We start from the raw sequence: 15,596 nt of genomic DNA, 5'->3' as shown, positions 1-15,596 counted from the left end.
AATATTATAGATAAGTAGATAATAATAATAATAGTATTAATAATAATGAATAAGTAAAAATAAACAAAATCAACGAACTATGACCACTTTTAATTATGTTTTAGAACAAAACTGAAAGAAGTTTAAAGCTGACACTGTTTTAATATTTACTGAAGTGCTATAACTCCACATACAAACAATATCATGAACGTTTGAATCTCTACTCAGTTCTTTCGGGGATGGTACGGTATTATGCATTATAGTAATACTGTCCATACACATACAAGAAAAAAAAAAAAAGTCACTGGCAGTGCACATACAAGAAAAAAAAAGTCATACTGGCAGTAAATTGTAGTAATATTATTAATCTTGCAATATGTATGCGCACACTAGTTGCAAAACCCCTAAATGGGAGCAGCCGAAAGAAGAAGACATTAGTTGCAAAACTTGTTAATCTTAGAAGTCGTATTCGTAGCCTAATCCCTTATATTTAAGTAGTATAGGATTTAAACCCCTTATAAAAAGGGAGGGAGGAATATTCACTGTTTTGACATGACCAGAATTTTTAATGCATGAGAAATCTGTGAATAAGGTCTCCAATGGATACACTCGACTCAAACTCAAGCTACGTAATTGCGTATCACCCTATGTCTAGGAAATGTGCCAGTATGCGCGCATGTGCGAGAGCCAGGCTGGTGTCATGCGCTGCCAGACGTAAAAGTGTCTAAGAATATAATTTATCAAATCAGCATGCCATGAACCTTATAAGTTTGTTTTGAACTTATTTTTCCTGAAGCTTGCCACACTGATGGGGAACTGTTGGGGAACAATACCGGCCTTGCTAATGTGAGAGTACGAGTAGCACTAGATGGAAATGTACGTGAGAGTAATGCAACTACCACTACTACTACTACTACTACTACTACTACTACTGTACCTGTTGCTTATTATTATTATTATTATTATTATTATTATTATTATTATTATTAATAGTAGTAGTAGTAATACTAGTAGTATGATAAAGTAATATAGCATAGTGGTGGTGATGGTGCTATTAGTAGTACCAACAGTAATAGTACTGGTGGTGGCGATGATGATGGTGCTGGTTATGGCGGCGATGTTAGTACTAGTATTAGTAGTAATAGTAGTAGTAGTAGTAGTAGTAGTAGTAGTAGTAGTAGTAGTAGTTGTTGTTGTTGCTGCTGTTGTTGTAACAAACAGTGGCTGTAGCAGCACCAGCAGCAGCAGCAGCAGCACCAGCAGCATCAGTTGTAGTAGTAACAGTAGCAGAAGAAAAGTAGCGTTTGGTAGTGATACCTGTTGTTCTGCAACACTTTCCCTACACTGACAACCCACATTCATTTGGTTGTAGTTGGTCTCGTTAATTGGTAACAGACAGGAATGCACACGATAACTCGGGATGTTGAAGAGGAGGTAGATAACTTGGGCAACAGTTTTGTCTGACAAGGATGGCTTGTCATAACAAATTTATTCACTTGAGGAAACGGTGTTGGAGTCAGAGTCCAGCGCTGGAAAACTCTACGGATCTCGTTGACTTGTTTTATTGGTCTGTTACGTTTCCCGCGACTTTAAGGCATCGTTATAACACACACACAAAAAAGCGAACATACAGTTGCGCCTCTGCCACAGCATCGCCACAGTTCATGGCTTCCTTCTGCTGACTCCTTAACGATTCAGAAAACGCCCCAAATCTCAGAGCCTTGACAGACTGAATTGCTATCTTGGCGCCGCTGTGTCATGGCACAAATGACGCTGGGACTTTATCGTAGTGTATCAAACCTGGTTATTTATCATATTCAGTTTGGGCTGTGTTGGGACCGCATATTCTTGCGTTGAAAGTAGCTGCTTTCAACTGTCGCAATCCGCTCGAGTGAAAGTTATTGTGGTTTTCAGAAGTGTTGCTATGATTCTATTGATAGGTGCAAATTCCGCACCGTCAGCGAAAACAGAAAAAAAAAAAAATAAATAAATAAATAAACATCCATAAGAACTCGACTGATATAGTCTGTATATTGTTTGAAAATGTCTCGTTATAGTCTTAAACTTGTCACCGTCTGTCTCATCATCCTAAGCTGTACGTGTCATCACTGATAGAATATGTATATGGATTTGCTTTCTCTGGTAGCCAGGTAGGAATCTTGAAGGCCGCGACCGCCATCTTAGTTGTCTAATGTGGCCGAGGTATTCATTCATTAACTGAGGCATCATCGCTCTCTGACTGTATGTTTTATGAACTATTGACTAGTTTTCAACTGTTTGTTTCCATGTTTTGCATGTTTTTTTTTTTCTCTTCTTTTATTTGTGTATTTATTTATTTGTTTATATATCAATTTATTCATTTATTTATTTTGTGCTGTTATTCAACTAATATGCTATGGATATTCTTATGTTCATTATTATACGATATATTAAATTATAAGGTGTGTTCTCTTGCAAAGTTATTTTATTGGATTAAAAAGAACAAATGCAAGATTTTATGAAAAGAGAAAGATTGTAAATAAAAAAAAAATGCGGCAAAACGTTTCATTTTAGCAACATTACTGACGGACAAAATGCAGTCAATCTTTTTTTTTTTAATACCAAAATATTGTCAGTTTCACTGGATACGATATTTTTAATCAAATTATGATGTGACTTTTTTCTTTCTCTTGTAAATTGGTGTATGTATTCTTTCCAGTTCAATCACAAATTGTTTAAGACAAAACATATGCTATATACTATATTTAGAACGTGTTATTGTCAAATATTAATACTATTTTTTTCTTTGCGAAAAAAAAAATAATAATCTGGTCATAAAAAGAATTTATAGATTCGTACAGAGGTGTCTTATTACATCCTGCCACTCAGAGAGCGCTGATGCATGAATTTCAATAGAAATGCCTTCATCTGAGGAGGCAGTCAAGGTGGTGGCCACAGGTTCCTTATATTTTTAAGTTACAGGCCTGTCATGCCCGATTCACAGTACTATATATATTATAACTAAATTATTTCTTATTTAGTTTTCTTTAGTTTTAATATATATATATATATATATATATATATATATATATATATATATATATATATATATATATATATATATATATATATATATATATATATATATTTTTTTTTTTTTTTTTTTTTTTTTTTTTTCTATCACACTGCTACCCCTAAAAGTTGCAAATATGATATAAATATAATACATACATAAGTGAAATAACCTTGAACTCTCACTGAAGATTAAATTTAGAGCATGTACCAGTTGCTGTAATTTGACAAGAAGTGTGCTGTATGTGCACTTACCAGCAGGTGTGTTTCTGTCACCAGTATACAGTAGATGATCCGTGTAGTGTGTTGCACCACAAACTTCGGTCTAAAAGTTATAGGCAATATAATCTAACAATTTTTACAGATTTCTGGTCAATATAATATCCATCCATCTGCTAATTATGTTTTTACAGGAGCGTAAGAGGGCTATGTTATGTCTATGTATATCTATCTTACTATGTCTATGTTACAGGAACTTGAGGAGGCTCTGCTGACTGATGGCCTGGAAGACACTGGGAGCCCACTCTTGGTGGAGCTGACAGTACGCTTGGTGCAGGGCTGCCTCCCAGGCAAGGCTGTTAATGCCACAAACTACCAGAGCTACCTGAGAAAGCTTTTCAAACACAAATGTCAGGTATGTTCTTCCTTCTTGCATCCATATTAAGAAATATTTATAATTTCCCACATATTTTTAAATGCCAAAGTTATAGTGTAGTAAGATCTTCAGCATAGAGAAGGCCTAAAGGCCTGTTGCTGTTATAAATTACATATATAATCCTTGTGTCTTTATGTGTCATATATGTGCAAAAGAACTTCTGAAGACCTTCTGAAGCCATTGGAGCTCTCAACTTCTGAGCAATACTACTGTACATACAGTGTTTCTACAAGTGTAGTATTAATATTATTGCTGGTGTTTTGACTCTATTTGTACATGTTTAGGTGTTTATGAGGCCATGTATATTTTTTGTACCATCTTTTTACACATAAATTATCTCCTTTTAATTATTGTATTTCATGATTTATTAACCTGCTTTATTCCTATTTATTCATTTATTTAATTATTTATTTATTTATCTTGTTATTTTATTTTATTTTATTTTATTGTTATTTTTTTAAATAGTGAATTTGAGCACTAGATTCATTCTCTCTCTCTCTCTCTCTCTCTCTCTCTCTCTCTCTCTCTCTCTCTCTCTCTCTCTCTCTCTCTCTCTCTCTCTCTCTCCTTCCAAATTTTTTATTTATAGCATTATATTTGGTAGTCTTTTTGATTTGTTGTCATTCAAACAAGCTATGATTTTGATAAGTTTTCTGGCATTGGTTTATTATAGATTATGATGAATTATATAAGAAAAATTTTATATTCCTTAACTTCTATATTTAATAATATATTTATTTGTAGTCAAGAAGAGGCTAAAATTTTCAGAACTGTTTCAGGAGGATCCTACTCGAGAAAATTTGTTTGTGGAGGGAGACATGCGATGGCTGCCCCTCCGGAGAAAAGTGGAGATCCTTCATGCCCTTTGTGACTTTAGATTAGAAGCTGAAGATGTTCTTGATCTCTTAAAAGTAAGTCTCATTTGTGAATAATGTACATTATTCTTATTATTCTTATCATTATCATTGCTATCATGCACTTATTTATATGTCATGAAACCAGTGTAAATAATCTCATAACTCCAATTCAAATGCAGTGATTCTTGTGAATTTTTATGCCGTCTAATTCTTTATTATCATCATCTAAAAGAAAAACATCACAGTAAGAATGAAATATTTAAAGTTGAGGATACATATTGTCACTTGTGTGAGCACCCTTCCAAGCAAGGCCCCTTTTCTTATTTTCTACATTAATTTCATGAAATTAGTATCAAATTATTACAGATGAGCCTCTAATCAGCCAGCTTCAGTAGTTACTTTCTACAGCTGCTAGAAATCTTTATTGTTGACTATCCTATCTCTTGATATGATCTGGTATTGTATCATATATTTCAGTCAGTGTATTCTAGGTGTTTTACAGAATATTTTGCAGATATAAGGAGCTCAGTGTTCCCAGTAATTTCCTTAATCTTACTAGAATATTTGTCTCTTTGCAGAACTTAGAATCCGATAGTTTAAGAGTGGAGCCCCTTGGGTATGATGACAGTGGCTCTACTTATTGGTATTTTTACGGCACCCGCCTGTATAGGGAAGACCACTCCCTATACCATCCACACAGACGAAAACCAAAGGACAAAGACAAAGAAGATAAAAGAAAAAAGAAACGTAAGAAAAAAGGTCATAAAAATGAAGAAAGTGAAGAGGAGACCGACTTACTTAAGGCTGTGTGGCAGGTATGGCTGTGTTACAACTGTTCATCTTTCCTCCTGCTTTGTATAGTCACTCACTCACTCAAAGACACTATAAATATCACTGATAGCTTGTAAAAGAAGTATACTGGAAGGTAATCAAGGTATTAGTTCATTAGGTGGGTGCAAAATGAATTGTGCTTATAGTTGCAAGCTAAGGCTGGGCTGGTGTAGCCACGCTCACTGCCCTCTCCCTCCCTTTAAGCAGGATAGTTGATTCGTGCACTCCCAAGGCTCAAAAATATTAATACAAAAACAATAATGATATAAAAGTATTCACCCTCCAGATAATTTGTGGAAGCAAATAGTACTGTGAATCATTTACAAAATCACACCCATTTAACTGTTGGCAGTTGTATGAATGTGATTATATGAAAATTATATATATTGTTTACTTCCACAAATTTTCTGAAAGGTGAATACTTTTGATATTATTTTGTTGGCAATTATACTTTAAAATACCAGCTTAGAGCAATATTGATTTATAAGATGAATGATATAGGTATCCTAAATATAAAAAAACTTTGGAAAGTGGCCTGAGCTTTGGGAGAGGCTCAGGGGTATGGCCTTTAGATCAGCTTAGCTTACACAAACAACAATTTAGTTTCTTAAATGCAACAAAGGTTACCCCATTGAGTCAAATATCTGATATACATTGCAGTGTCAGATATCCAGGTGTCTTTGATCATATGGGACAGTTCAAAATGGAAAAGCTCTTAAGTTTTTTATCATTATGCTTTTATTGTTGTGATAACTTGATAACATGAATTTATTTTATTTGCTTCATAGGCAATGACAAATGACATTTCCTTGTCCATAGGTCCAGTGTTTCTCAGAGGAGGATTGGAACTCGCTGGCAGAGAAGTTTGAGGAATGCTCCTCCAAGCTTGAACGTAGCTTGTTGCAGACTCTTCGGGAGGACTTCTTGCCCGAAATTCCTAGACTTTTTCAAGAAAAAGAGAAAGTAAGTGTAATGCCTTGGCATAGCCACAGGTGTAGGATTGTAGGTAGAGATTTTGTGGTTGGCAGAGCCTGGCTCTTTGGCAGGGTCCTTTGAAATTTGGGAAGGTTTATTGCAAAAATAAAAACAGTCCAGTCTCAAGATCATTGTTGATAAAGTGAACACAGTGTCCTGTCTTGAGGTCACAAGTTTGATGATGGCCACAGTAGTTTCTTGGTGTGAGAGGTAGTAGTCTTTTGTAAGCCTCAAATGACACAATATTTATCATCCAGCTTCAGAGATGTTATTTCATTTAACTCTCTTTTAAATACCTTGAAACTCAACAGTTTTACGGCTTTGCTGTGGAGATATCAGTACAAAGACATAGAAAAAGAGATCAGTTCACACATTACTGGTACTGATGGTCTCTTTGCATAACTAAGCATTATGTACACTAAAGAATGTGGGTAATTTATGCTCTTTTAATATAAACCGTATCTAAGTTCATAAAAGCATTGCAAATTGCATTGTCTGAGAAATTGTGCATTATACCCAGCAAGAAATATGCAGAATAGAGTTAAGTTGTATGGACTTTCAAGTGATTGATTATACAGTTTATGTTTTGATTTTATGATTGCAGTTATGACTAGTTTAAGTTGTGTTGATGAGCAGGTGTGAGTGATTTTGTAGTTTCCATTTCATTTTAATTCACAAAATTAGGGAGGGAAAAAATAAAGGAGAGAGAAAAGGAGAGCTGAGGGGCTGACCAGGAAAGCAGAAAAAAAAGGGAAAGAGGAAGGGTGAGTAGATGTTTGGGATTTTTTTTTTTTTTTTTTTTTTTTTTTTTTTTTTTGAGAATATTAGCTAAGACATGTTGTTGCACCCTGTACCATCTATGTCTGTCTGTCTCTGCATGTATTTATCTCCCTTTATACAAAGCTTAGCTTCTTCTTTGTCTCATTGTGAGAGTGAAAATACAGAGGTGGAGGTAGTACAAGTACTACTGAATTGATTTGTTATTGTAGGAGTGGGATAGTCAAGGTCAGCTAAACTCCTTTTCGAGAAGGGTGATTATTATGACATGATTAATAAGATGTTATACATGTTGAGTGTCCTGTCAAGGTCCAAGCTTTCATCAATGGCTGCTCCTTCTCATGGCTAACCTCATTGTTTTAAAACATGGTGGTAATTGCATTATTAGTCAAGACTATCAGAACTTGTACTGATTGCACCATTTTCAACAGATTCAGAGGAAACGCATGATGGAATTTGCCCCAAGAAGATCTTCAGGTCGTGTTCAGAAGTTGAGAGAAAAGAAAGAAGAAGAAGAGAAGAAGATGGCAATTGAAATTGTAGAGCAAGAAAAAAGGAGGCAAGTTGAAGAAGAGAAGAAAAAGAAGAAGAAAGAGGAAGAATCCGTATCTACAGAAAAGGTTGAGAGGTAAGTTTTGTGACTATAAAGGTGTGGATTGCTTCAATCCCCAGCCTAGTAGCTTATTTTTCTTGAGTGATCTTCCTAGTATGAGACACTCATGAATAATAAAATATTAAAATCTAGGTAAGGATGAGCTTTAATGACAGAAATAATTAAATGATCTTCCATGTATATAAATGATCTTCCATATACCTATTCCTGCTAAATGCTTTTCAGGCATTTAGCAGGAATAGATATCAAAATGGAAGGATGGATAAATATCTTGCTGGTTTTTTTGCTGACATGAATCAAGTAGTAATGATACAGTATTTATTTATTTTATTTATTTATTTATTTATTTATTTATTTTTTACACTTTCCAGTCATGAGCTATTCTTTTAGAATTTCAGATTATTATTTGTCATGACCAGCTTTGGAGCATCATGAAAACAGTGAGAAATTATGTGAAGTTTGGATAAATTTGTCACGAGAGGTGCATTGGCAGGGATTCAAACCTTGACCAGAACACTGACTGTAATTGTGAGTTTGACATGTTCCCAATTAGGCCAAGGTGGTGACCCAGACACAAGTGGATTGAGATCATACAGTGTTTCCTTATTTTAGGATCTTCACTGCTGCTCACTGGTGTCATGCCTAACTTTGGATCATTATGGAAGTACTAGGAAATTGATCTGAGTGTGGCACAAGTTGGCCATAATAGAGTGTTATTGGTGATTAAATTCCTATCATGACACTAGGTGAACATATGAGTCTGGCACAATATCATTTATGACCAGATGATCAAGGCTTAAGTGATATTTGGTCAGCCTAGACTGCCCTATTAGTCATCTCATATTGCATATGAAAGAAGAGTTGGCATTGAACATCAGCCAAGAACAAAAATGGATTTTTTCCCTTTCTTTTGTCAGTATTCAAACTGCAGACCTGTCATTCCAGACTGAAGTGTACTGGTCATTCCACTATAAGGCTACTTACTTAATTTCCACAATATTGCATGATTGCATGATGTTTTCTCTTTTCAATATCTGTTACTTACTGCCATTACTGTTCACCACTTCCTATGATGTTTCTTTTACCTTAGGCATCCAATTCAGATCGGTAACTGTCTTACAGGAAAGCCATACGAGAGGTTCTAAAGGAAGAAGTGATACAAGAGAAAGCCTCACCACCAAAGCTAAACAAATTACCTCGGGAAAGGAAAAAGAGTGAAGGTCAGGACCTTAAGATTCGGGACAAACTTGAGTGTTCGTTGGACCTGTATGAAATTAATGATGCATCAGATCACAATGAGATTTGGGAGGAGCCAGTGAAAAAGTTAAAGGGTGGACGTCCAAGGAAAAACAGCACTGATGATCCAGAAGAGAAGGCTAAAGTTAGTAGAGGAAGGAAACCAGGACGAGGCAGAAAACCTGGAAGTCCGAGGAAATCTGTCTCACAAAAGTTGGTCACTAAAGAGGAATTTACTGATGAAGAGACTGAAAAGGAGACTTCAAAACCTCAGGTAAAACTCTATTATTTAGGGTGATGCAGATATGTATCTTTATCTAGATGTGGATTTGTGTATATTTTGTACTTTGAGCTGTAGGTCGATCTTGGGAAAAATATTGAAGTATGACTTGAAGTGAAATTTCCTTACCATGGTGTCTGAAAATTTTAGTATAGTAGTGTCAGTCAACCACTTAATGCTGAAAGGTTTTATGAATGGGGTTTCATCTCTCTCTCTCTCTCTCTCTCTCTCTCTCTCTCTCTCTCTCTCTCTCTCTCTCTCTCTCTCTCTCTCTCTCTCTCTCTCTCTCTCTCTCTCTCTCTCTCTCTCTCTCTCTCTCTCTCTGTATGAATAGAGAAGTAGATATATGACTGGTTATGAGTCCACCTTAATCTTACTATCTTTCCTCAGCATTTTCATATGAATGCCTAGAACAAAGCAAGCTAACCTGTAATTAATCACTATTAATTACTCAAATATACTCAAAATAATGTTTTGAGACATGGGAAAGCTTGAGTAAAATTTGCTCATCAAGTGAACCAAAATTTCTCTTTTCAGGTGTACAGTGGACGCAAAACTAACAACTCCTTATCATCAGTAGCATTTTCTCTGAATAATGCAGCTGTGGTGCCTGAACCAGCAGTCACCAATGTCAATTCTGTTACCTCTCCACCTACTAAGAAAAAGGTCAAGAGTGCCCACATGTAAGTGGTACAGATGAGTGGTGACTGCCTTGTCACTCACTCAGGAGCAACTTTCTTGGTTTCTATGATAATATCATATCATACACTAAAATGAGATACGGTTCATGCTTGAAATTCTCAACTTGGTAGTGAGAAGAAATAAAGTTAAAATGTAGAACTGGGCACATACAGTCATTCACTGAGTCATTATCATGATTTAATTTCCCAAAGCAGATAAAATCATGGAAAGAAAGCGATAGAATAGTATCCAAAATAGTTAATATGAGTAAGTGTAAAAATTTATCAATATCCACTTGATATATTTATGCTTATAATTTATATGTGCCTGACATTCTTTTGTTCTTTTACTTCTTTTCATTGCATACTACATTGTAATATCTGTCTTTTTAGGGTCTTGCAAACAGAAGACGACCTTAGGACAGGGATGTACAAAGTTCTTGAGCATCTGCGGGACCATGAGGACGCCTGGCCCTTCCATGACCCAGTGGAAGAAGAGTATGCCCCCAACTACTATGCAGTCATCCGCAGACCAATGCACATCTCCCGGGTCAGTGTGTCTGCTTGGATTGACTTGTTTAGTGATGATATTTGAAGATGACTCTTTAGGTAGCAGTGATAAGGTCTTTTGTTATGTATGGATATCGTTGTATCAGTTTTTTCATGATTCATACAACAAACTTTTTACGTAGTTGTTGATAAGAAAGTTAAATGTTTTGAGCAAATGAGATGTTCATGCCAAAATAATGCCATAAAAGTCGTCTTTGTAGAATCTTCAGTGAAAGTTTTATACAGTACTCATAAATTTGATATGTGAATCTATTTATATGTTGATATCTGATATAATTTCCTGATAACTTCTCCAAGAGAATGACTGCAACAGAAGAGCTTATTCCTATCCATGCATTCTCTCCTTGTATGCCACAATCCTCATTCTCCTCTAATTTCTTATGTGAAGATACTTTTGAGTATTTTGACTCTAAATGCCTTCTCATTCTATATTACCATTGTTAGAGGTACAGTGTTGAACAGAAGTTAATATAAGGAAATATTTGATACTGTTGATATTGTTCTGTGTTATGGTTGACAGAGCTACATTTATTTTAAATCAGGAAATGTTTGTGTGTTAATGTCATTTATTAATTTGCAACCATCAGATGGAGGAGCGTCTGGATGCAGGTTATTACTCTAACCTGGCCATGTTTGAGGGAGACTTTAAGCTTATGATGGATAATTGTAAGCTTTATAATGGGCCAGAGAGTGGTAAGTATTTTTTCTCTGTTTAAAATTTGTTCTCTTTGCCATTTATTCTTGCACTAATTCTTAAACATATGTTTATTTTTCTTGACATTTGTACAAGAATAAGGCAGTCATTTTCTCAATAATTTTGGATTCATGCCATTGTTTTTAGTATGTTGCTAGACTCTTCCAGGTCAGCAAGTGCAAACTCTGTCTGAGCTGTCTAAATATAAATATTGCTATTATTTGTCTCTATCCAAGCTAATAGTCTGTTATTATTATTATTATTATTATTATTATTATTATTATTATTATTATTATTATTATTGTTGTTATTATTGGTTTTTAGTCATAATCATTATTATTTTGTTTTATTTATTTGTTCATTTATATTTATTTATTCGCTTATTTCTTTATTATTGTTATTATTATTATTTATTTTTATTTTTTGTGAACCAACAAATTTTAGCCTTTTTAATATAGTTTTGGAATGAATCCTTCATTCATGGCCATTCCTGTTGAAGCATTTAGCTGCTCTCCTGTGAATCTGTATCATATATGTACATTGATTTGCAGGAAATACTTATTGAGATTGTGAATGATGAGTTACATGTATGCAAATAGATTAGGTGTGTATGTTTGTTATCAATTTTGTTTTTGTTTACTTCAGTTTGTAGGGAATAATCAATGAAAGAGGGAATTACTATTAGTAGGTACATATATATGTATGTACCTTGTTATTAATTTTGTTCTTGTTTTTACAGAATACACACACATGGCTTACACTCTAGAGAAAGTGTTTGCAAAACTCAAGGCAAAGTACCTTGAGGCAGACCTCTCTTCTGATGAGGAAATGTACATAGATATGAGTTACCAGCAATCAGCAAAGAGAAAGAATAAGAGGAGAAGTAATAGTGATGAAAAAGAAAATACACGAATAGATAGTGGAAAAATTTTAGCAAAGAAGAGAGGACGCAAGAAGAAGAAAGTAGGAAGAAAGCCAAAAGAGAAACATAAAGAGGATGGGAACATTACACCTGAAAAAGACAAAGAGTGGAAGAAAAACAAGTTTAATAAAGAAAAAGACAGAGAGAAGACAAAGAACAAAGACAAACCAAAGATTGATGGACCTGTATTTGGTGAGGATAATGATGAAATGGCAAGAGAAGATGATGACGATGATGATGATGAAGATGATTTTCCAGAACCTCCATTGTTAGTAAGAGAAGATCCCTATCCTGAGGAGGATGAAGAGGAGATGGATGGAGTGGAAGAAACACATGAACCTTCCTCTTTTATTGATGAGTCTCATGGTGAGGAGGAGGAAGAAGATGAGGTGCAGGTGGCAACAACTTTAGTGGAGAAGGAAGAGAAAAAAGTGCCAAAGAACAAAACTGGAAGAAATAGGAAAGAAGAAAACATTAAGAAGCCTTTGTTGAGTGACCATGCTGATGATGATGATGATGATGATGATGACATGGAACCAGATGTATGCATGTACTATAACAACAATGACTACCACAGTGATGATGATGATGATGCTAATGATGCAAGGGAGGTGGAAATGGAGTGCAGGGAAGAGGAAGGGAAGGAAGAGGAAGAGGAGGAGGAAGAGGAGGAGGAGGAGGAGGAAGAGGAGGAAGAAGAGGAGGAGGAGAGGACTACTGACTATTTGAGTGAGAGGCATAGTGAACTCTTTGGGGAAATTGATGATATTGATGATGATGAGGAAGAAGGGGAAGGGAAGGCAGTGACAATAGCAGTAGATGGTGATGATGAGAAGGTGAAACACAGTCACTTGGGAAAATCTAGCCGGAAAAAGAATGGAGGAAGTAGTGGAAAAGAGAAGGACAAGAAAAAACACAAGCATGGTGAAAAGCACGACAAGCACCATCATCATCATCACCATCATCATCATCACCATCACCATCACCATAAGAACAAAAACAAGGATGGAAAACACCATAAAAAGAAGAATAAGCATGCTGCTGAGAAAGACTCCAAAAAGATATTGAAAGTTGAAGATGTTTATGACTACTCTGAAGAAGAGGACCCTGGGGAGAAGGCTGTAGAGGAGGAAGCACCAGTTCCTCCCATTACTAAGGTGAAGGAAGAAGCAGCAGTAAAGAAGAAGAAGAAGATAAAGCATCGTGGAAAGCATGAGAAACATGGAAAACACCATGACAAGCAGGAACGACGCAAAGAGGGAAAAGTTAAGGAAGGAAAGAAAGAAGGAAAGAAGAAAAACAGCAAAAAGAAGAAGATTCCAGCAAAGAACATGGCAGCAATTGATGCTCTTTCTGCAGCAACTGAGCAGACTCTGAAGGTCAGTTTTTGTATCTGTTCGTTAAGCCCTGAAGAAATTTGCATTGAGTTCTGTTCTATGTTAGTTGCTTCATTATCTTGTAGAATTTGTGATCAAAATCAGGTCTGTATTTTACATGCTTATAAAAAAAACTCTTGAAAATAAATTGCCTTTGACATAAAATGATGAAAGTGTGCATGAGAGATGCAGTATTAACAATTAGGAGAGAAAGGCCACTTGAAAGGTGGGAGAATAGGATCAAAGAGTACATATGTGAAGGAGGTTTTAATAAAGACCAAGCACTTGAACAAGCAAAGAGGAAATGTTTTGGTTAGGGAAAAATGGAGGCTGCTGTCCATGGGCAACCTTCTTGGGGTATTCTCCTAGAGGGAGCAAGACATCAGAGAGAGAGAGAGAGAGAGAGAGAGAGAGAGAGAGAGAGAGAGAGAGAGAGAGAGAGAGAGAGAGAGAGAGAGAGAGAGAGAGAGAGAGAGAGAGAGCACAGAATTAACATCTCTCTTAGGTCAACAGAGAAATTTTTGACAGTAGGTAGGAATTTGAATTTTGATGTATCAGTCCTATCATCCATTACAGTACACCATATATAGTAAACACTATGATGCCTAAGCATATAGCCTATATATATATATATATATATATATATATATATATATATATATATATATATATATATATATATATATATATATATATATATATATATATGTGTGTGTGTGTGTGTGTGTGTGTGTGTGTGTGTGTGTGTGTGTGTGTAATGTTGTTTGGAAAGGTTTTAACAGCCATTCTTCTCATCCCACAGGACATAACAACAATGCTTGATGAGTCTAATGTTCCTCGCATCAGTGAATATTCCTCTGCCAGTAACTCTCCCTCCCGCAAGGTCACTGCTGAGGAATTTGAGGCTATTGCTTATAAAATTGAGGCTGAGTATAGAAGAAAACTGATGATGGATGAACCAAAGGATAAAGACAAGAAAGCTCATAAAAAGAAGAAAAGAAAAAATAGTGATGGAGAAGGTGAAGAACCAAAGAAGAAGAAAATAAAGAAGGAAAAGAAAACTGAAAATGACAAGGACAATTTAGATAACACTAAGGAACTGTTCAAAGACATAAAGGATGGAAGAATAAAACCAGGAGCCATAATCAAGTCCAAGGACATAGCAAAAAAGAAGGTGTTGTTAAAAAGGAAACAAAAACATCTACAGAAGGAAAGCCTAAGACAAAAAGTAATCCTTTTGGAAAGATTAATAAGCAAGAAGACTCAAAATTAACCACACTCATAGCAAAAGCCAAAGAATCACGTATAGGCCTTGTTCCCAACAGTGAAGTGGGAGACAGTCCTAAACTCAGCTTAGGCAGCATTATTCGCTCAGGGGATATTGGCACAGGTATGAAATCAACCCACGAAGCCAACAGTACAGATGATGAGGAGAAATGGGAACCAAAGGAAAAATGGGACAGCCCTTTTGAGAACAGATGGGAGAAAGTGCCTGAGAAAGAAGAAGCTCCATCTGTAAGAGAAGAAGATGAGAAGGATGAAATTCCTGAGGTGGAGGATTTTAGTGAAAGAATATGTGAAGAACCTCCCCCAACTCCTCGGGCACCAGAGATAAAACAGGAAAGAGCGACTCCCAACTTAAGTGCCTGGTTCAAAGCTTTTGGCACTCCAAAGCTGTCATCTGCTGGGCCCAAAAAGATGCCAGATGACTTAATGGGTAGTCCTAAAGAAATGGAAGACTCAGAAATCATCAATGTAGAGGATGAGGGAGATGTGGATGTTGGTGAGCCATGTCCTTTGGATGAACCTCCACCTTCACTTCTGCCACCAGGTAGTCCAGAACCTCCAGTATCTCCAGAACCACCAATCTCTCCAGAGAAACCACCAGAAACACCATGGTATGAGAAATTAGATGAAAAGCTGGAAGATGAACCAATTTGGAAGAAAATGAAGGTATGTAAATTTGGTAATCATGTGGTATCTAGTCTTTCATTGACATCTTACATCAGGCCTTGACTATTTACTTTGTTTTTAGCATACTTGTTGGTGATAGAGTATTTGCCTGAGATATCTTTCTAAATAGAAGTTACATGTATAATT

General features: G+C 35.8%; 1 protein-coding gene across 1 annotated transcript in view; it reads left to right on the top strand.

Annotated features, from left to right (window-relative positions):
* LOC135111436 (titin-like) overlaps nucleotides 1-15,596 on the top strand; it is a 119,251-nt gene that overhangs the window by 80,885 nt on the left and 22,770 nt on the right. The window contains 12 exon segments of the mRNA XM_064024728.1: nucleotides 3,503-3,664; nucleotides 4,465-4,596; nucleotides 5,121-5,357; nucleotides 6,193-6,336; nucleotides 7,557-7,753; nucleotides 8,861-9,248; nucleotides 9,792-9,937; nucleotides 10,328-10,484; nucleotides 11,092-11,197; nucleotides 11,938-13,499; nucleotides 14,299-14,656; nucleotides 14,659-15,449. Of these exon segments, the coding sequence (XP_063880798.1) occupies nucleotides 3,503-3,664; nucleotides 4,465-4,596; nucleotides 5,121-5,357; nucleotides 6,193-6,336; nucleotides 7,557-7,753; nucleotides 8,861-9,248; nucleotides 9,792-9,937; nucleotides 10,328-10,484; nucleotides 11,092-11,197; nucleotides 11,938-13,499; nucleotides 14,299-14,656; nucleotides 14,659-15,449 (4,380 nt within the window).

Source organism: Scylla paramamosain, chromosome 2 (assembly GCF_035594125.1).
Source record: "Scylla paramamosain isolate STU-SP2022 chromosome 2, ASM3559412v1, whole genome shotgun sequence".
NCBI classification, from domain to species: domain Eukaryota; kingdom Metazoa; phylum Arthropoda; class Malacostraca; order Decapoda; family Portunidae; genus Scylla; species Scylla paramamosain.
This window is presented reverse-complemented; position numbering and strand designations above follow the sequence as displayed.